The sequence below is a fragment of the Oryctolagus cuniculus genome, chromosome 5 (assembly GCF_051225735.1).
Source record: "Oryctolagus cuniculus isolate XC-2025 breed Fujian yellow rabbit chromosome 5, ASM5122573v1, whole genome shotgun sequence".
Taxonomy (NCBI): domain Eukaryota; kingdom Metazoa; phylum Chordata; class Mammalia; order Lagomorpha; family Leporidae; genus Oryctolagus; species Oryctolagus cuniculus.
In genome coordinates this window covers 38934111-38956954 of record NC_142871.1, presented here as the reverse complement: position 1 = coordinate 38956954, position 22844 = coordinate 38934111, and the positions used below count along the sequence as shown (strand labels likewise).

Below are 22844 nucleotides of genomic sequence, written 5' to 3'. Positions count from 1 at the left end.
AGGACCTACTTAGGTGACTTCATTTAATACTCACGGCAGCTGTGTAAGTTAGGCACTGTTGCATCCTAGTTCTACAGATGAAGATGTTTGAGTGAATGCCCGAGATCATACACTGGCAGAAGGATTCAGACCAGGCCGGTGTGGCTCTTTGGTCTCCATTGTGTGCAGAGCACTGTGTCCTGATACAGCCTTCCATATGGTTTTTTTTTTTTTTTTTTTTTTTTTTTTTTGGACAGGCAGAGTGGACAGTGAGAGAGAGAGACAGAGAGAAAGGTCTTCCTTTTGCCGTTGGTTCACCCTCCAGTGGCCGCCGCGGCTGGCGTGCTACGGCCGGCGCACCTCGCTGATCCGATGGCAGGAGCCAGGTACTTATCCTGGTCTCCCATGGGGTGCAGGGCCCAAGCACCTGGGCCATCCTCCACTGCACTCCCTGGCCACAGCAGAGAGCTGGCCTGGAAGAGGGGCAACCGGGACAGAATCCAGCGCCCCGACCGGGACTAGAACCTGGTGTGCCGGCGCCACAAGGCGGAGGATTAGCCTAGTGAGCCGCGGCGCCGGCCCCATATGGTTTTTTTGTTTGTTTGTTTGTCATGACAGTGTAAGATTAATTGTGTGAGCACTTATAAAGCTGGGGATTTTGCTGAATTGTTTTAAAAAAATGTGTATATAATTAAAAGGGTTATAAAGGTAGGAGTGGAAAGCAGTGAATAAGGCAGTCCCGCAATCTTACCTAATAATTGGAGCATTGTTTTCTAGGGAAAACAGCTTCCTTAGAGGAGCAGATGGGGTGGGGTTTTGTTTCCATAACTGATAGGGATAATTTGTTAAAGAGCAGAATGCAACCTACTACTATCCTTACAGTAAAGAACAATATATTCCTGTGTGAACCTATACCCTTGCTTTATGCGAAGTTGCATATTAGTAAAGGCTTCTGTGTGTATATCTGTGTGCTCATACACCTGATGCAGAATACACACATTCTGTGCTACACCCCAACCTTACCAAGGTTTTGCCATTAGAAACTTTTGAGTGTATGAGAAATCAGAAATTCAGGAACCTAATGGGAACTCCTTCTTTCCGTCAACATTTAGTCAGCACTGGTGAGTTTTTAAAGATCATATGCATTTTTAGGAGCTAGTAATTTTGTATTTGTACTCAACAAAAGAAATGCTGCACAGAATCTACAACATTTCTAGTAGGATACAAATCACGTAACTCTTGTGCTCGTTTAAGTGACAGACACAAGAGTGATCTCAACTCCCTGAAAACATGATTACTGGTGACCTGCCAGTTAGTGCTTTTCCTAAGGGGTGGTTAGTGGGGCTGATGAGACAGGGAAATACATAGCCCACATCTGAAGGTTGGCTTGCCTTTAAAGGCCTCGGGTAAGAATTATTTTATAAAGCTCAATGACCATGAGCCAGTACATTATCTCTCAGAGCCTGTGTTGTCCTTTGTAAAGTGAATGACAGTAGCATCTGCTTAATAGGAATGGTATGGTGAATAAGGGTGTTAATTCATGTAAAGCATTGGCAACTGTGCCTGGCACATAGCAAGTGCACAATACCTATGAGCTTCATGCAGCTTGGCAGGCAGGTAGCTACATTTTGCAGCTTGGAACTCTCAGATTGATTTTGTATCATAGATTAGGAATAAGGAAATTTTTCAATACAAGAAAGCTACTATTTATCCCTGTAGTGTGGCATTTAGACAGCCAGGATTCATATGATCCCAGAACTAAGTCTGTGACACAGAGCAAGTTCCCATTTTTTAAACCTCAGTTTCTATATCTGTAGAATGAGCACGGTAATCGGAACTATTTCCCAGAATTGTGAAAATCATAATGAGGCCACATGAGGAAAGAGCTTGGGTAGTGCACTCAACCCCTGGTTGTTTTTGTCGTCGTCCTTATTTCGCGCATGAAGAAGCTGTCTTGGAGGTCGTGCTTGCTCATTGTTGTGTAGGGGACAAGGCAGAGTGTGTTTAGAACCACGTCTCCTGATTTCCACTTGGGACACCCCATCCCTCTCCTGCCCTGTGACTTGAGCACACTTGTGCATTTTATGACATCCTCCTATTTTCATCCCTTCCACTTCCACTTTAGGAGCCAGCTGGTTTTCTTGCCCTCCACTACCACCACCCCCCAACACACCAGCCTCTTGACTTTTCCCAGGGTTTGGAAGAAGACTGGGCATTATTAGTAAAATCTGTAGCTGATCATTGCGAGGTTCCCTTGAGACAATCTTTCCTTACTCATTAATAAATCATTGTTTTGAGGGCTGTGATTGTCTTTCCCTACTTTAGATTGAGAATCTAAAATTTCTCTCTGGCCCTGGCAATCTGTTCCCCCAACCACACCCCACCCCCAAAGGAGATGCTTAGATGGTGAATTTCATTCTGGCCACTAGTCTTGCCCCTCTCTGAGCTATCCATGTCTACATATGGCGATCTAGAGGGACATCGTTCCTTCATTGATTCAACAATTAGGTGAGTGTGCTGCCTTGTAGAGCTTAGAAGGCCAGTTGTCCACACTTTACTTGTAACTGTGGTGTTCAGCTGGGGGCCCAGTCCATGTGGCTAAAAATCCTGCAAGGTTTTACAATGTTGGAGGTAGATGGAGTTATATACTGGATCTCTCATTTCCTTTACTTTGTATTCAATAAAATTCCAAAGTCAATGTACATACGGTCATGAAGTAATTTAATGATAAGTTTTATGTTCATACAGTCATTCAACAATTTAATGATGAGTGATATTCTAGGAAGAGCAGCATACTGTTTACCCAAAGAAACCAAAACATTGTCTTTGGAAAGTTTTTGTCTACTCTCACAAAATATGGGTAGATAAATTTGCAGCCGAAAATTCAATATGAAGAACAAAGAATAGAATTAAGTTAAAATGACTAAGATCTGAGGCTGAATTAATGTATTTCCTTTGTGAGAAACAGAATCAAAAGTAGTAGGAGGCCTGAGTTGTGCTTTTTATGTTTGTGGGGGTGATGGAGGGGAGATCGGAGTTGAAAAATTTGGTTTTAAACAAGGTCATCATGAAGTGAGCGGGATGTCTGAGTAGAAGTGTTCAGCATACATGTGTATTCTGCTTGAAATCAGGATCAGGGTTAAGCAGGTACCTTCTCCCTGGGGGACCTGCAGGGAACGGGGCCTCTTCTCTTTCTGAGGCCTTTGGTGGTTACTGTGTGGGTAGAAAACTCAAGTGTACCTGACTGGTTACTACCATCTGGGCTTTCTGTCCAGAGACCCACAGGCAGGGCAGGCTTGCTGTTCACAGCTCCTTGCAAGTGCAGATCAAGGTCTGGAAAACTGAGGCATGAGGCCAGCATCCCCAGCAGCCGTCCACCCAAGCGGACTGTGTCCACAGGAATGTGCCAGTTGTACCCTACTTTCTGCCCTCACCAGATTTCCCAGCCTTCCTGTGGGCTAGCAGGTATCTTTTCCATAAGGTTTCTTCTGCCCCAGTTAGGGTCACATGTCCCATCAGTTCTGGTTAGTCCAAGTGTCCTGTGAAAGGTTCACGAAGCATTTGGAGGCCCTGTGGTTGGAGATGGATTTTCCTTCACATTGTTACCAAATGAATAAAATGAAATAAAGTAGTATGCCCATTCTAAGATGCAGTAGTGTGCCCATTTACCTGCTATGTGAACTTGGGGAAGCAACATCTCTGCTTGGATGCCTAATCAAAGTTCCACAATTCCCAATACCATTCCCAAATCTGCTTTTCACTTAGTCATTCTCATCTCAGAATAAAGATGGCATTGCTCTTCCACCAATCCTTCAAGCCAGAAACCTCAAGGCCGTTCTTGCCCTTCTTTGATGTTCTACTCCATCTCCTGTCCATCTGTAGCTCCTCTTCACATCACAAAACTTACCATGACTGTCTTTTAAGCTTTTCCTTCATTTCAGCCACCCACATCCAAATCACCATCATATCCTTATTCTTAAATAACTTTTCTTTCTCTGAGTTGGATCCCTTGAAATCTTCTTAGCGTACTGAGTGATCTTTTTAAATTTGATGAAGATCCTTCAGTGGCTTTGAATTGAACCTAAACCAGAATACAAAACTGCTGGCTGTGGCTACCAGGCCCTGTGTGGTATTTCCCCTTCCTTCTTCTCCTGCTGCATCCATTCCTCTTGCTCATCACACTTTAGCCAAGCTGGTCTCAAACTTGCCAGTCGTTTGTGGGCTGTTCTATGTTGTGGGCTACTCCTCCCTTGGTCTGAGATCCTGTTCCCCTAAGTGATGACTGAATTTCTTCTTCCTGATCTTAAGGTCCCTGGTCAAATTCTTGTTTCCAGGGAAACCTTTCCTCACCACCCATTGTAAATCCTTGTGGCTTTTCCTTTCATGCTACTTCGTTTCCTACCTGGGAGTTACAGCATCTGAAGTCTTCTAATTTATTTATTTGTGTGATTTTTGTATTCCCCATCACATGCTAAAATATGAGCTCCAGGATACCAGAGATCATTTCCTTCTGTTTTGCATTGTGTTTTAAATGCCCAGAAATACCATAATAATGCCCAATAAATATTTGCTGGACAAATGAATAAAATGATGAATGAAGTAATTTAAGTTTTAAGCCTTATCATGTGTAACACCTTCCTCATGGGAAAGTTAAGTAAAATATTACATGTAAAGCACTTAACACAGTACTTGAGACATATTAAGTACTATAGGGGTTGGCGCTGTGGCATAGAAGGTTAAATCTCTGCCTGAAGTGTCAGCACCCCATATGAGCCTTGATCTGAATCCTGGCTGCTCCACTTCCAATCCGACTCCCTGCTGATGTGCTTTAGAAAGCAGTGGAAGATGGCCCAAATGCTTGAGTCCCTGTATCCATGTAGGAGACCCAGAAGAAGCTCCTGGCTTCAGCCTGGCCCAGTCCCAGCTATTGCAGCCATTTGGGGAGTGAACCAGCAAACAGAAGATCTCTCTTTCTCCTTCTGTCTCTGTATCTCTGCCTTTTAAATAAGTAAATTAATTAAAAAAAGAGAGTACTGGATAAGTATTACTGGTTTCTGTTTTTGCTTTTGTCATTCCTGGACTAACATTTTGTAGCATTATGGAAATTTATGTCAACACGTGATCAGATGTTAATTACTTTCTTCTGCTCAGATACCAGTATACAGTAGCATGGGAAATAAAGGTTGAATTTTTGCTTATAGCTCTCTGTGATAATTTTATATGGAATTATCAGAATCACCTGGGAATAATTTCAAAGTTTTCCTTCCTTCTCCCAGGAGGGTGTCTCATATTCTCTTGACAGAGTATAGGTATGCATTGTTTTAAAATTTTCTCTCAGTGATTATTAACATTCTTGCTATCATCTAAACCAAAGAAAAGGAACATTTTTTTCTGCCAGGGCTTTTTGGCTATTTATAGCATCATTCACAGACTATAAAAAATTATCCACTCAAAAATTAGCCTGCTATAGATTTATTGAATTTAGAGTCCCCCCACAATTACCTTCGCAGGACCAGACCAAATTTCACAAGCCTTATATGGCCCATGGGTCAGATGTTACCCACACCTGAAACTGAAGAAAACACCTAAGACATAAATGTAATTTATCCAAGGTCCAGATCATTTCCAGATTTAAGATTTCCTAAAAAAGAGGAGCAAGGTAGACCACTGGAGAAGTTGCTGTGTCTGGGGACCCTGAGATCCAGGGATCACCCAGGTATTCTGGAGTCAGGAATGCAGAGGCCCAGGCGCAGCAACATCCTAACTGATGCTAAATTAACAATTAGTAACCGTGATTTCCTTTACCTACTTAACAGGTTGGTCACCAGATAAGACCTGGGGATCCATCCCGGAGGGTCAGATGGAAGAGAAGTGAGCTAGATGGGTCCTTATCCTGCTTGGCCGCTGGTCCTTTTTATGTTTAGGGATCTGCTTAGCTGCAGATTGATGTGAATATTTTCCAGAACATCAGGTGTGAGTCTGGACCTGGAGTCAGGACCTTCCTTTGGAGGACAGTAACTGTACAAAGGAAATGCAGTACCCATGATTGCCCTGAGCCTGCAGGAAGCAGATGCACTCTGTTGGTTAATTTCTCTCTCTCCCAATTCTATCACCAACCCTTCTATGAAGGTTGAGGTGTTTCTTTCTGGGGGTGATTCCAGATACATGTGCAGACCTGAATTCTTCAGTGCCCATTGCTTGGTTCCAAAGATTGCCCTGGATTGCTTCTTAAAATCTAATGCAAAGGCATATTTTTCTATTAGAGTACATTTAACTTCTGTTTGAAGGATAGAGTATTTCATGTTATATGGTTAATTATACATATGCACATATATACTTGTTTATCATATTCTGTAGCCTGTCACTGAACTGACAGAAGTATGGTCTAATGGAAATTTTCTTTTTCTTTTGATCTGTTAGTGCTGCCAACTGTCCCTATTCGGAAATCAATTTGAATAAAGACCGTATTTTCCCAGACCGCTTAAGTGGGGAGATGCCTCCGGCTAGCCCGTCATTTCCAAGAAATAAAAGGACAGATGCAAATGAAAGCTCTTCATCTCCTGAAATCAGGTAATTCAGGTGTTAATATTAGTGTGGTTTACCACCGCTCTAATTGAAGGAGGCTTTCTGTCTTACATGTTTCATGTTTTGTAGCAGTGTTTGCTTGTGGATTGTTGAAAATGTACCTGATTTAATGTGAATAATGATAGAGCTCAGAACTTTAACTTTTTTTTTAAGGAATCACGTTCGAAACAGCATGTCCAAATTAGGCAGGGTTTCCGTACTTGTTTATCTTTTCTTTGAACTTGCTTGATGTTGGAGGTTTGAAAATTCCATTCATTTTATTGCATGCAGGTTCCTATTTCTCTGTGAGTAGATCAATACGTATATGGAGCCAATCTTTATAAGTAAGATGACAACAGACTGCCCTTGTGAAGAGTGGACATGATTTCCTTTAAGTGCTTCTTTTTGGCCAACTACTTGTGTATGCATTGCTTTGTTTAATTATTAATATGTTAACTGTGTTATAAGCTCAGTCATTTAGTTTGAATTCACTTAGAGCTGTGTTGGAATGTTTAACTGCAGTCATAAATAAAGGATCAAACTTGTGATGTGGTTGCAAGGAAGAGAAGATCCATAGACACATGCTCCTCGATGCTTGGGTTCTGGGGGTTTCTTCTAGGAAGGATTTTGAAACCTAACATAGCATAATTTTTGTTGTTTGTTTTAGTCGTTTATAACTTCCATTATTCTTGATGTATCAGGTAGACATTTGAATTAGTAAATGTGATTCTAAAGTTACAGCCGTATTATTGGAATGATAGCATTTAAAGTATTATTATCCTTACAGAAAGGTACCCTATGAATTATGGGGAGAACCACAACTTCTTCAGTTATTAACAGTGGTGATTTTTCTTATCCTTAAACTTATGAATTTTATAATAAACTCATTTACCAAATCTCAGCACCTTAAAATGAGGGTCACTTGAAGAAATTTAACTTTTTTTCTTAAAGATTGTATTTATTTATTTGAGAGATAGAGTTACAGACAGAGAGGGAGAGACAGAGAGAAAGTTATTGTAATTGCGAATCCACTCCCAAATGGCTGCGACAGTTAGAACTAGGCCCATCTGAAGCCAGGAGCCAGAAGCTTCTTCCTGGTCTCCCATGTGGGTACAGGGGCATAAGCACTTAGGCCATCTTCTGCTGCTTTCCCAGGCCACAGCAGAGAGCTGGATCATAAGAGCAGCCAGGATACAAACCAGCACCCACATGGGGTGCAGCACCGCAGGCAGAGGCTTAGCCTACTACGCCACAGCACACAGTGCTGGCCTGAAGAAATTTAATTTTCAAATGGAAGTTTTCAGTTCAGATAGTTAAAGTTACACATTTGGAGTTAAAAATACCTACAGTTTAGAATTTGAATCGCTAGGATGCCACTCAAAACATCAGTGGAGTACTCAGAGGGCTGGACGTTGCCTCTTACCAGATTTTCAATAAGTAGGTCAGATACCTGGGACCAGAGTGTTCTCACAGCAGAATGAGGTACTGGTTTGAATGCTCTCTTGGGTTCCTTTTGCTTGTAAATCCTCAGAAAAGAATATTTTTGGTGATGGGACCAGCCACTCCAGGGTTCTTTCTCCTGTTCGAGTGTGATCATGGTTTTTTTTTGTGTCATTATCTGTGATTAAGAAGGCAATCTCAGTCATTTTAAGTTTTCTATAGTAACTGGTTGTACATATTTCCTATCTAAATATTTTTTAAATTACATATATTTAGTTTATATTACTTTTAAGTAAATGAATTCTGACCTGCTATTACTTTTACCCTTTTTTTCTGCCTTTTTGTGGGCCTTTAGTTAAATGTGTGGGTTCAAAATACCCATCTTACTATAGGGTTTCAACCAGAGCCTTTACTCATTGAAACCCTGAATTGTCTATCAATTGGGATTGGCAGCTCCAGAGTCTAAATTAAAATGAGGAGTATGTGCCTACTCCATATGACGCTATGCAGGCCACATGATGCGTCATTATGTTTATGGAGCCTCTACTGTTGCCACGTCCCCTCTGGCTGCTGGTCAGGCACTTAACAGCAGCAGCTGAACCATCCCAGTATTCATTTGGTTACCGCTGAGGTATGGAACACGACTGGCCTTAGAACTCTCCTCCCAGCCATCTCCTCCACATCCTAAAAGCTCACTCTCACTTTATTCCCAGAAGATGAAAAGACCTTTCTATCTCTTATTGATCTCTTAGAAACTGTAATTTCTGAATGTAACCCAAGTTTAGAAACCATGTCTTTAGGAAGTAAAGAAACAGTCTCCCACTTGTTTCCCAGTGAGTTTCCTTCTTTCCATGAAAGTGCTGAATATGTTGTATAACCAGTAGTAGTGTGTTTTGAATTGTGTGTGTATGCGTTCATAATTTCAAAGCATTTCATTTGATTATCATGGATGTGGTCAGAGGTGTCCATGCTTAACTTATCAGGGGGTGCTGGCAGAGCAACAGTGACTTGCCTCTGACCAAGGTCAGCTAGGCAGCAGAACCAGGACTCACCTTGCAATAGTGAAAAGTAGACCTGATCTTTCTCTGTCAACCTTGGCCAGAAACATAGTTTTAATTTGTCAGAAATGTAAAATAGCCACAACTTAGAGTCTCCAACTATTTATATGGATTTTACATTTTCTTTCTTTCCATCTAATCATAAAACAATAAGTCAGTTCCACCTTGAATAAATCAAGAGATAAAAGAATAAAAATGATTATCAGATAATAAATAATCTTATTTTCATTAAGACATCTGATTCCTGGCAGAGTAAAATTAAAAAATTATTACTGATTTTTTTAAAGATTTATTCATTTATTTGAAAGAGTTACACAGAGAGAGATGAGAAGCAGAGAGAGAGAGAGAGGGAGAGGGAGAGGGAGAGGGAGAGGGAGAGGGAGAGGGGTCTTCCATCTGCTGGCTTACTCCCTAGTTGGCCACAGTGGCCGAAGCTGCACTGTTCCAAAGCCAGGAGCCAGGAGTTTCTTCCAGGTCTCCCACATGGGTGCAGGGGCCCAAGGACTTGGGCCATCTTCTGCTGCTTTCCCAGGCCATAGCAGAGAGCTGGATTGTAAGTGGAGCAGCCAGGTCTCTAACCAACGTCCATATGGGATGCCTGCACTACAGGCGGCGGCTTACCCTCTAAGCCACAGTGCCAGCCCCATTACTGATATATTTTTAAAATTAAGCATTTTCTAAGAGCTATCCTGGATCTTAGATGAGGTTGGTTGTCTCTTCCAGATTATTTTCCCCAAATGTTATTTTCCTGACTCAGTGCAAGTGTTTTTCTGTTTCTGCTTTCCTGGTTCTGTTGGTTGCTTTGTGTTACTGTTAGGAAATACCTAAGGCAACTAGCTTGTAAGAGAAGAGGTTTATTTAGCTCACAGATCTGGGACTGAAAAACCAAACGCAAGACACAGGCTCTGCAATGAGGGCCAGGCCATGGCTGCATTGCTGCAGTGTGTGGATGGCATTGGCAGCTGCAAAGCTGGGAGCCAATGATGCATCTCAAACAGGAGCAGGGGGAGCTGGGTGCAGCCTGGCTTACTTCTGTCTTGAAAACTCTCTCCAGAGAACTCAAAAAGTCCCATGGGAATGACTTAGCAAGGGTCCACCCTCGGGAACTGAAGGACTTCCCACTAGGCTCTAATTCTTAAAGGTTCCTCCACCTCCCAGTGGAGTCTTTCTGGGACCCAAGCCTCTAATCACAGCAGGCCCTTGACAAACCCTGATACTGATTCAGCTTTAAGAGTCACAAACTAGTGAGAGACAGTAAGACTTTTGGTGTAGAAAGTTGATGTAACTAAACTTGCTTAGACTTTCCCCCCATCACCCATCCATGTTTAACGCTTTGCCCTATGCCATCATTCTGTAAGCATAGCCACATAGCTCTTTATTTCTCCCATATAGACCTAAGGAGCAGCATTTCAAAGTAATTAAGAGCATAGGCACTGCTTGGATTTAAATCTTGGCTTCCCTACTTGCAAGTGTATGACCTTTGATGAGCTACTTGATAGCTATTTGTTCTGAATCTCATAGTTAATGAGGATTGTATGAGATGAACATGCAAATTAAAACTCTTAGAATAGTGACTAATAAGCCCTCAATAAATGTTAGTCTTTATTAATGTTAGTGACTGAAGAATAAATTGCATACTTGTTTTATAGTATTTTTTTATTCCTTGCAAGAAGAATGGTAGGCCTAGGCTAAATTATGAATGAGTTGTTCAAACAAGAGGATTCTCATCAGATTACATTCTCTACATTCTCTCTCTTTTTAAGATTTTATTTTGTTTTTACTTGAAAGGCAGAGTTACAAAGAGGGAAGGGTAGGGGAAGATACAGAAACATCTTCCATCTGCTGGTTCACTCCCTAAATGGCCGCAATGGCTGGGGCTGGGCTAGGCCAAAGCCAGGAGCCTGGAACTCTGTCCACATCTCCCACAGGGATGCAGGGGTCAAAACACTTGTGCCATGTTTTGCTGCTTTCCCATGCATGTTAGCAGGGAGCTGGATCAGAAGTGGAGCAGCTCAGACATGAACCAGTACCCATACAGGATGCTGATGATGTCACAGGCAGCAGCTTAACCCACTATACCATAATGCAGGCCTCTCTTCCTTTTTTGCAATCTTTTCTAAACTGGGTATAATTTCCCACTCAGTTTCAATAAATTTTCTTTGCAGTATTCTTAATAATTTACTAAAATGTGGTTACTAGACTTTACCATTATTATTATTTGTAATGCGCTTTGGCATAGCAAGAGCCAGTTTGTATCCTAGAGGTAAACCCTAAGACCAGGATTTGACTGCAGGTGGTTTACTTAAAAGATGAAGAAGCATCAGTGTAGGAGTGAAGAAGTGAGACAGGAAGGGAAAAGCAGCCAGAAAAGGCTGAATGGGCAAAACTCGTTGTCACCGTGGATGGCACAAACCTGCTGGGACACTCTGAAAACATCTCAGAATTGGACCAGCGAAGGCATGAGACAGCCAAACTTTTATTTGAGAGGCAGAGAGACAGATAGAAATCTCATCCACTCCACTAATGCCTGTAACAGTCGGAGCCAGACCACGCCAAAGTCAAGTACACACATTAATAGGAAGCTGGGATTGGGAGTAGAGCCAGAACTCAAACCTGGGCACTCTGATATCTTAACCATTAGGCCAAATGCTTGCCCTGGAGCTGAGGTATTTAGGTCCTAGTTCCTTTCAATCACAGACTGAGGCTTTATATATCAGTTCCCCAGCACATCCACCCTGCTATACAGCAGGCAGAATAACTGGAGTCCAGGGCAATGCTGTAGAAAATAGTGCTGGTGAGACAGGTAGGCATCAGCCTGTGTGTGCCGAAGAGGTAGTGGGTAGCAAGGGGATGCGGTGTGGATGGCGGACACTGGTAGTGGGTACTGCACCATCCCATTACCCATTCACCTCTTCCAGATGCCAGACAGCTCCAAAAATGATATGCTGGCATTGCTCTTGGTCCAAGAGCTGATGAAATAGGACCAGAACAGATTAATGGAGTGAGAAATGTATGTATCCTTTTCATACCATAACATTACACATATGTGAGGGGTCACTAGCTCAGGCCAGGCCCCTGGACACCAAATGCACAGATCTGAGCAGTGATCTCTACACTTTGCTTCACATCAGATCATCTAGGATCTCTATTTTTTTAAAAACTTTTTTTAAAGATTTATTATTTATTTAAAAGAATTACAGAGGAGAGACAAGGAGTTGTCTTCCATCTGCTGGTTCACTCCCCAAATGGCTGCAACAGCAGCTATGCCAACCTGCAGCTAGGAGCCAGAAGCTTCTTCCAGGTCCCCAGTGGGTGCAGGAGCCCATGCACTTGGGCCATGCCTCTGCTGCCTCCCAAGCACATTAGTGGGGAGACGGATCAGAAGCAGAGCATCTGGGACACAAACGGGTGCCCATTTGGGATGCAGACGTCAAAGGCAGCGGCTTTACCCACTATGTCATAATGCTGGCCCCTCTGGGATCTTTTTAAAATGCAGGTTTGAAGACCTGTCCTAGCTCATCCTCATCTTCCATGCTAGAACCCTGAAGTTTGCATTTTAAAAATTCACTTGATTTCAGAGTATATCCTCCTGCTTAAAACATTCAGTGACTTCCCATTGCTCTTAGAATTCAGATCCTCATTCTTAATGTGGCCTACAAAATCCCATGTTGTCTGGCCCATGACTGCCTCTCAAGCTTTCTCTCTGCCAGGCTCTTCTTTCACCCAAGTGCTCCAGGCACGGTGGTCCTCAAACCTCTGCTTCCTGCTGCCTAGAACCCCAGTCTGTAGCACCTCCATACCCATTGCTCATCTTTGAAGCTGCAGATGCACTGTTCCTCTTCTGTGGTGCTGTACATGATCCCTCAGACTGTAGACCAAACCAACCATTCTGTGCTTTCGCATCCTGCATCCCAGTGCTGGAGGAGTTTGGTGTAAGTACTCGCTCAGAGTCTGTGCTTCCCCTGATGATAAGCCCACTATTGGCAGAGGCCACATTGCATTCTCCGAATGACCCTCAACACTGAGCATGCTCTCTGCAGGTCCTGAGATGCAATTGTGACCTGCACTAGTCTTCAAAGCAAACCTACCCCTTGTAGAGCCTCAGAGGTAGTAGCTGTATAACCTTCTTGTTGTTCAGTTTCAACTGCTGCTTTTTTTTTTTTTTAAGATTTTATTTATTTATTTGAACGAGTTACAGAGAGAAAGAGATCTTCCAACTGAGGGTTCACTCCCCAAATGGCCACAGCTACCAGAGTTGGGCTGGGCCGAATCCAGGAGCCAGGAGCTTTTTCCAGGTCTCCCACATGGGTGAGGGGTGCATTCACAGGGAGGTAGATTGGAAGCAGAGCAGCCAGGATTCAAACCGGAGCCCAGATGAGATACCAGTATTGCAACGTGGCTTAACCCAGGACACCACAGCAGCAATCCAAACTCCTACATTTTTCTTTACTGTATACACTCTCCATACTAAATCTCTAAGAAGTGATTATTAAGTGGTAAGATAAACTGCGAATACATGCCTGCACACTTATGAATTAGGACAATGCTTCCCAAACTGTTGTTGTTAACTTCCTAGCTCGCATGGATAACTATGCCACAGAAATGACAAAACTTCTATGGCAAACCAAGAAATGGTCGGGACTGCCCCCAGTGACCAGAGTGGAGCTCAGAGGGCTGCCAGGAGCACTGGTGTCCTAGGATTCAGGGCTTACTTGCTGGGAAACTGCCCACATGGAGATGACTCCCACCTTGAGTGCCCCTGAGGTGTACTGAATGCTTGGACACATTTTCCTGCAGATGCTTTAAATGGGTGTGCGCAGATCAAAGTGCCTAACTGGAGAGAATTGTGAATTCACAGTCTTTTCCTAGTTAATCTGTTCATGAGAAGGTTCAGGAGTGTCTGTGCTGTGTCCAGTGCTTCCTTGAGAAGATACTGGCCTCTGTACAGCAGCTGACCATCTATGCCCTAGCAGTGTTCCTGGTAGCAAGGTGGTAGCTTTCCTTAGGGACTGGCGACTTAACATTTCATTGCATCTATAGCTGAGTAAAATAACGCAGGTGTTTTTCTTCATGTTTTAATAAAACTGTAGGTCTCAGTGTTGAATTTGCCTTAGACTCATCTGGGATGCTTGCTTAAAATGTGTGTTTCAAGACACAACTCCCGTAAATGGAAGGTGCCTCCCAGGAATCCTCATTTTTAACAAGCACTCCCTGGTGACAGGTGCAAGTGATCTCTAAGGCTGGCTCTGGGAGTTACTACTGGATGTAAACCCCTTCACGATGTGTTACCAAACAGGAAACATCAGGCATCCATCACACGTATTCTCGTGAAGTCTGTCCCACAACTGCTTGTAAATTGTGTTCTAAATTAGAGTGTCTGTTAAAATTCACTTAAGGTATTAAGCTCCCTTGTTGTTGAAGCCTCCTTAGACGTAACCTCAGAGACATAATAAAACATCTTTAAAATGCCTGCTAATTGCTCTTATTACTTAATAAGGCAAAGGCCCACTTCTTAACTAGTCTATTCAGTCTATGATAGGCCGTTAAAATGGCTTCTCAAGTGGTAGGGCCAGTGTTTCCACTCTGAGAATTAAATAGAGCACTTGCAGGAATTACTGCCATGAATGTGACTTCTGTTCTTCACACTCATCCAATTTTGCCAGTCGCTCTAGAGAAGCCGATCTGAACCCTACAAAAGCAGATGGGAAAACTAGTTAAGATGAACTATGAAGCAATAAGCATCCACATGTCTGTTTTACTGTTTACTCCTGTCATGTCACATCTAGCAGAATAAAATTAATTGAGGCCCAAAAGTTCTGAAAGATTCTAGAAGTTCATTAAGTAATCCTAACGAGCGTGGACTTGCCACGTCAGGATTTGGGGCGTGAGGGCTTGACATTGAAGCTCAGGGTCATGTCAGTGACTGGGATCTGGTTCCCAGGCTCTTACAATGCCTATTCCCCCTTTTCTGTGATGGGCAGCCTGGGATGAATTAGGAGATGTGAGAGTTTTTACATATTCCAGGCCTGGGGCTGGTGCATAAAGCAAAACCACAGCCTGGAATGCCCAGCATCCCGTATAGGTAACGGTTCATGTCGTGGTGGCTCCACTTCTGATCCAGCTCCCTGCTAATGGCCTGAGAAAGCAGCAGAACATGGCCCAAGTCCTTGGGTCCCTGCCATCTACACAGGAGTCCCTGATGAAACTCCTGTCTCCTGACTTGGGCCTGGCCCTACCCTGGCCATTGAGGCCATCTGGGGAGTAAATCAGAGGATGGAATCTCTCTCTCTCTTTCTCTCTCTTTCTCTCTCTCTCTCTGTTTCTCTTACTGTCTCTCCTTCTCACTCTAACTCTGACTTTCATATTAATAAATGAAGCTTATAAAAAAAAAACACACAAAGTTAAAAAAATGTTGAAGAACACACGCAGTTAAAAAAAAAGTTGATGAAACTGTTTAAAAAATTAATAAATATTCCAGGCCCTAGAAATCTGAGTCAAATTTCTGTAGTTCTTTGTGTGTTCAGAAGAGAACTCAGTTTAGTTAAAACACTCACAGTTCTGATACCAACTGCTGTGACACCAAGGCATCTGTTCAGAGTGTAAGGTAGATGACTGTGTTATTGTTACTCACTTGTGAGGTTGTTGTAACAGCATCATAGCAGGATCTTGAATATCTCCTTGAATAACATTAATTGTTGACTCAAGAGACTCTTTTATGTCAAGTAGAAAAGCAGTGACATCTGTTCTTTTTTCTACGACAACATCAACCACCAAAAATAACGGTCTCACTCTTGTTCTGATTCATCCTCTTTTATTTCCCCACAGTCACCTTATTGATGGGGCCTTTTCATTTCATGAGAGAATTAACTAATTAATTGCTGAATGTGTTTTCTGGAGGATTTTTTCCTGGTATCTTGATAATACCCAATGTATTTCTTCACATCCCTTTGTTAACATATGTTCCTTGTGCTAAATTGTAACTTAATAGGTTGATTAATCAAAATGTCTTCTTTGTAGTCATTAGATGAATAGTAAGTCATGTTTACCTCTCCTGGGCCATATTGATGAAAACATGATTAAATAATACTGTTGCTAGTGTATCATCTCAAAAAGAATTTAATTTTAAAAACCCTTTATTCTCATGTTAACCATAGATGTGAAAGTTTGAATGCTGCTGATTTTACTGGCCATCTTTTCTGAATCCCGCTGAAGGTGGGGACTTCCTGGCCCGGAAGCTGTCCAGCACTGACCCTGCACTTGTATGAGGCCATTTAGAAGCTGTTAAAGTGCTCTTCTTAATGTGGCTTAAAGTCTAACTCCTGAGATTCTTATTCTGTGATCTTTTATCTGTGAGTCACCTCAGCCCAGAAATTTTTTTTAAAAAGAGAATGCTGGGGAAGTGCAAAGAGACATCCTATTTACATTCAAAACAGAAAAAAGTAAAATCAAAACAAACAAACAAAAACAACCTCTGTTCCGGTTTCCCTGCTTGTTGCTGGGGACACTGATCGTTTCCAGACCTGACAGATCTCCTGAGAAACTGGTATCAGCCATTTGAGGAAGAGAACTGAGACCAAGACAAACTGTAGAATGGGGTTCCTGAACTTAAACGATGGTAAGAGCTGTGTTCCTGAGGCCAGATTGAGTAAGTCTGAGCTTCCAAACCGGCACTGAATGCAGTTATACCTATATTTCATGGCCTACTGCCTCCTTCCTTGCCTTGGGGGTTTTAGAGAGGTGACTGAAATCAAAACATACCCTGACTGAGACAGAATAACTTACCATTTCATGTTTTTTTCAATGTTGTTTTTAATAGACTGGGACTGGTGGAACCATAATTGGTCAGGGATTGTTTTTAAATGAAATATCAACAGACTTGACGAAATACAGCTGTATACATTCAAGTGCCATCTTGTTACAATGTATTTGCTCTTCTAATGTTTGTTCTACTAATATTTACTGCAAAGCATAATTAGCGTAAGATAGTAAGACATCTAAAACGTGACATGTAATTACAAGCAAAAAGAGACTGCTGACTCAGAAAGAATACGGTTTTCCATCTGAGTGGATCCACTGTCTTAATTAAAAGCCAAAAGAGTATTTTTGAGTAAGATTTCACTGTGACTGGATTTCAGTCCAAGCTAAAAAAATGTTAAAATGAATGGGTTTTTAAAAATGCACAAGTCCCAAGAGAAATTGCTACATTCTAGACACTTTGCTAGCTGCTTTTACCTGTGTTAGCTCCTTACAGCCTCCTAATGCCTTATGTGGTGTAAGTACTGTTTTTATGTCCATATTCTATAGGCATAGGACCTCTCTTGGTTGCAGGCCACACAGCTATGCAGTAGTGGACATGGATTATAGCCCTGGCAGTCTGGCTTTAGTCTGTGCTCAGAGCCATTACTATAAAAGCAGCTTTAATAGTTAATGAAGACAGCTTACTTAAAGAAAATATACATCAGTAGATAATTTTATCCTAAGATATAAGTAATTTGTAAATAGTAGGAGTTGCCATGTGTCAGGCACCTGTTATGTGCCTGGCTGTTTAGTAAGCACTTTTCTATACATGATTTATGCAGTCCTCAAAATGCCCTGGGAGGTAAAGGATTTAGTATCTTCATATTACAGATGATGCAACTTGAGTATTAAAGAGGTTAAATAACTTACTTGAAGTCTTGTAAAAACTGTTCTGTAGCAGAAACGAAATTTGACCCAGATCAGTTCACTTCCAAAGGTCATATGTGTAACCCCTGTTGCTGGGCTGCTCTGTCCATGTTAAGATTCAAAAACACATGCCCAGACAGTGTGTTTCTCCTTTCTTAATGAAATTTTGATAATGAAAAATGTTGATCAACGAGAGCAAGTCAAGAAGGTTTTATATCTGGGAATATTATAATATTAAATATAGCATAAAGTATTTCTGGTTGCCATTAGAAAATAATCTGTCGGCCTGCACCGCGGCTCAATAGGCTTATCCTCCACCTGCGGCACCGGCACCCTGGGTTCTAGTCCCGGTTGGGGTGCCGGATTCTGTCCCGGTTGCTCCTCTTCCAGGCCAGCTCTCTGCTGTGGCCCGGGAAGGCAGTGGAAGATGCCCAAGTGCTTGGGCCCTGCACCCACATGGGAGACCAGGAGAAGCACCTGGCTCCTGGCTTTGGCTCATCGCAGTGCGCCGGCCATAGCACGCCGGCCGCAGCGTGCCGGCTGCAGTGGCCATGGCGGGGTGAACCAAAGGCAAAGGAAGACCTTTCTCTCTGTCTCTCTCTCACTGTCCACTCTGCCTGTTAAAAAAAAAAAAAAAGAAAAAGAAAAAAAAAATCTGTCAAGAAGCATACCGAGTACTGTGTTTGGGAGTATGTTACACTGTGATCCAGAGTTTTGATGTTCTGATACAATCATATTTTGTCTGTAATTGGCAGATTGTGTATCTAGAATAATTTTTTTGCTTAGAAAGTTGAACTTACAGAACAAGAACTTGATTTTTGTGTAAAGAAAGAAATCCATCACATACTTATTCAGCCAGCGTTAGTGTAATGAGATTTCTAACTTTGCAGACAGGAAAAATAGTGGCTGCCCAATTGAGAAAACAATTGTTGATTTCAAAGCAAAATGTAGGACTAGAATATTGTTTCAGATTCTTCATTCATGAACTTACTAATGAAAACAAAAATAGAATTATGACACAAGATGACATCTCCCTTTAACCGTGTATAACAAGGCTATGTAGCTCATTGTGGAAGAGAAGAAGTCTGAAAATTGAGATGTGGTTGAACTAATTATGAGTTTTGGTGCCACCATGGCCTGGTCCTGTACTTGACCTAGGGATTTGGGCTTAGCTTCTTTACATCTTAGTGTACAGTTTTTCCAAGGAGTGTTAAGCTGAAGACCTGTCAGCCTTTAGTTCCTGGTATGTTCTTCAAATGCTGACTTTCCGTATCATCATTACCCACTTCCACACGTCTGGATGTGCTTGGTTAGGATCCTAATACTCACTGTGGTGGTTCTGTTCAGCCACCTGTTTAATGATACCTGTTCCTATAGACTGCAGAGATTTATCACTTTCCTTTGCCTCACTCGCTGGTGACAAAACATAGCTCAGAGAAGCACAAAGGGCTTAATCACTTTCAATTTTATGGAATTTACAACATCAATTCAGTAATCTGAAGTAAAAAATTCAGTAAACATTTCTTATAGAGTCTATATTCAGTTGTATTTGGTAAAGATAAATATCCATGTTTATACATTCCCAGGTTTATATGAGCCCAGTTTAATGAGAAGTCATGAGTTAAAATTGGATAAATGAAAGCTGATCATGCCTCTATAATGAAGCAACACAAATATACAAGCACGTGCTTCCATTTGCTTCTCTTTGAGGTGAATTACGGCAGATCTGGGCATGAACAAAATTTTTAGGTCAAAGGTTTTGTTTCCCTTTTCTCTCTCTATTTCTTCCTTAAAGTGGTCATTTTCTTGCATTTTAGGAAATAAGGAATTGGTACTGCATCTAGATACATTAATATGAAGAAAAATTTTTCATGCTTAAGTCTTAGATCTTTATTTATTTAAAGTTTATTTTATTTATTTGAAAGGCAGAGTTACAGAGAGAAGGTGAGTGAGAGGAAGGGACAGAACTCTTCAATCCACTGGTTCACTCCCTAAAAGGCTGCAACAGCCAGAGCTGGGCTGGTCTAAAGCCAAGAGGCAGGAGCTTCTCTCAGATCTCCCATGCGGGTGCAGGGGCCCAAGCACTTGGGCCACCCTCGACTGCCCTCCCAGGCCATTAGCAGAGAGCTGGATCAGAAGTGGAACAGCCTTGGCCGTCGCCACGGCTCACTAGGCTAATCCTCCACCTGCAGCGCCAGCACCCCGGGTTCTAGTCCCGGTTGGGGCACGCACCGGATTCTGTCCCAGTTGCCCCTCTTCCAGGCCAGCTCTCTGCTGTGGCCCAGGAAGGCAGTGGAGGATGGCCCAAGTGCTTGGGCCCTGCACCCGCATGGGAGACCAGGAGGAGGAAGCACCTTGCTCCTGGCTTCAGATCGGCGCAGCATGCCGGCTGTGGCCATTTGGGGGGTGAACTAACTGAAGGAAGACCTTTCTCTCTGTCTCTCTCACTAACTCTGCCTGTCAAAAAAAAAAAAAAAAAGTGGAGCAGCCTCAACTTGAACCGGTGCCCATAAGGGATGGTGGCCTTGCAAGTGACCACTTTACCCCTTGTGCCACAACACTGACCCCCAGACCTTTATTTTAAGAAAGCATTTAAAGGGATAATATAAATTAGTGTGTGCACTATAGGCTGGTTTTAACATGTAATTAATATGTAATTACAAAGTAAAACTACAGCACTGCTTTTACAGAAAAGACAATATGTTCTTTCAACACCTCAACTTATGTCCTCTTTCTAATTATTGGTAATAGTATAATATTTGTTTTTGTTACAGCTCTGTCCCCACACTTTTTGTGGAGTAAGAGCCCCTGTAGTCAATTAATTCCTTGTGACTACATGTCCCAAATTGTGGTTGAATTTTTCAATATCTGCATTTTCCAGAATAGTTCATTTTAACATTCTAGCTTTAAAATCTCCTTTCTGAGGGAGCTGGTGCTGTGACTTAGTGGGCCAGCCTTCTCCTGTGGCACTGGCATTCCGTATGGATGCTGATTCATATCCCAGCTGCTCCTCGTCCTGTCTAGCGCTCTGCTATGGCCTGAGATGGCAGTAGAGGATGGCCCAAATGCTTGGGCTTCTGTACGCACATGGGAGACTCAGAAGAAGCTCCTGGCTCCTGGCTTCAGATCAGCCCAGTTCCAGCCATTGCAGCCATTTGGGAAGTGACCTGGTAAAAGCTCCTGGCTCCTGGCTTTGGAGCAGCTCACTTCTGGCTGTTTCAGCCATTTGGTTAGTGAACAAGTGAATGGAAAATCTCTCTGTTTCTCCCTCTCTCTCTAACTCTACCTCTTAAATAAATAAATAAATAAAGTCTTCTTAAAAAATCTCCTTTCTGAGTAGTTCATGAAAATTGCTAATGAACTTTTATAGATGATATTAGTATGAATTACCTTGTGGAATTATATATCCTTTCTAACATTTTAGTGGAACTATTTGATTTTAAATTAAGAAAGATAGTTGTTGGGATGCAATTATGAACCATTTTTCAAAACACTTCTCTTATGCAATTAACAAAACCTCTGTTTTTCTCAGAGAGCAGCATGCCGATGATGTCAAAGAAGACTTTGAAGAGCGAACAGAAAATGAAATGAGGACATCACATGAAGCCAGAGGTAAGCCATACAATTCTCACTTCATTGATGAATGCTTTTTTTAATATTCAGTAATCAGTATGTAATTGGAACACAGCACTTATTTTTGTATTAAAGATAAACTTCATTTGGTTGCCTTGTTCCTCATTGTAATGTAGGCAATAAAATTGAACTGTCCAGGATAACTATAGTATGGCACTCACAGTGGGAGGGATGCATCTGTGCCCAGTACTTACTGGCTGTTACACATGTCAGTACAGTATTGTATATAAAGGGTGGGAAGACATTCTCTTTGGTCCTTGTCGTACATTTTTCTTAGTATTGTTGGTGTCCTTTGCTTCCGAATGTTTTTTAAATTCTGTAGAATATGGCCTTGATCTAATGCCACAAAATGAGAAGAAAATCACTTGAATAAATACTTTAAAATAAAAAAAACTGTTGATAAACTATTATACTATTTGTTGAAATCTTTACTTACTATAGAGTTAATCTCCTGTGTATAAAGTTAATTGAAAATAGATATTAATTAAAAATAAGAATGAGAATAGGAGAGGGAGGAGGAAGAAGGGTGGGAGGGTGGGTATGGTGGGAAGAATCACTATCACTATGTTCTTGAAGTATTTATGAAGTACTTGAAGTTTGTATACCTTAAATAAAAGATTTATGGGGGAAAAAACAATATAGAAAGCGAGAAAGCATGAAAGTGACAGTGAAGTTCCATCTGTCTTTTCTGACCTAGAACAATTACTGTAATGAGAAAATTTAGCACCAGACATGAAATAATTTAACCTGAGTTAATTACTGGCAAAACTGATATGGCGTGCCACCAGATGGCTTCCTATCTACTAAAGAAGTTAATAGATTCTGTTTTCTTCTCAATAAAGTACAAAATTGTTTCAAAATACATAAATAAATAATTTGTATTGAAGAAAGTGATTTACCAACCTCTTTGTTTAAAAGATATTAACAGTGGTTTCATTAAGCAGTGTAGTCATTCTTTTAGTCATGGTTTGGCTTGTATTTATGATTCACATATAATTAGATAATTATTATTTTCTGTAAGAAGATGTGGGTCTATGAATTTAATGATTGCCACTGTAGACTGCTTTCCGTGTGCTCTGCTTATTTAGATTGTTGTATGCTGTTTGAGAATGGCACAACTTCCTCATGAGGATGTAAGGAGGACTATGTGTGATAACAGTTGTGACTTGGTTAGAGGGCTGCCTGGCACACAGGAAGCACTATGCAAGCATTTGATTATTTAAGACAAATGCTCGAGCATTTCTTTGTCAGCAGAAGTTTACTGGAGAGGCTAGGAGGACGACCTTCATTCAAGTCTCACATCTGCCACACACTGGCCATATGGCTGGTTCTGGGCCAAGCACGTTGCCTGTCTGTGCCTCAGTTTCCTCCTGTGAAAAAGTGATGTGGAAATAGTGTGTACATCATTGGATTATCATTAGTGATAAATACATCAGTGACTGAAGAATTTACTTTTGTGAAGTAAGAGCGTCCTGTATCATTGACAAGTGATAATTGGAAGTTCAG

The 22844-nt window shown here is 41.8% G+C and overlaps 1 protein-coding gene across 12 annotated transcripts in view; it reads left to right on the top strand.

Moving 5' to 3' along the window:
* L3MBTL3 (L3MBTL histone methyl-lysine binding protein 3) overlaps positions 1–22844 on the top strand; it is a 158818-nt gene that overhangs the window by 91877 nt on the left and 44097 nt on the right. For all 12 annotated transcript variants that reach the window (XM_008263493.5, XM_089332694.1, XM_089332693.1 and 9 more), the window contains 2 exons: positions 6400–6549; positions 21238–21317. In XM_008263493.5, coding sequence (XP_008261715.1) covers positions 6400–6549; positions 21238–21317 — 230 coding nt within the window. The remainder of the gene's footprint in view (positions 1–6399; positions 6550–21237; positions 21318–22844) is intronic.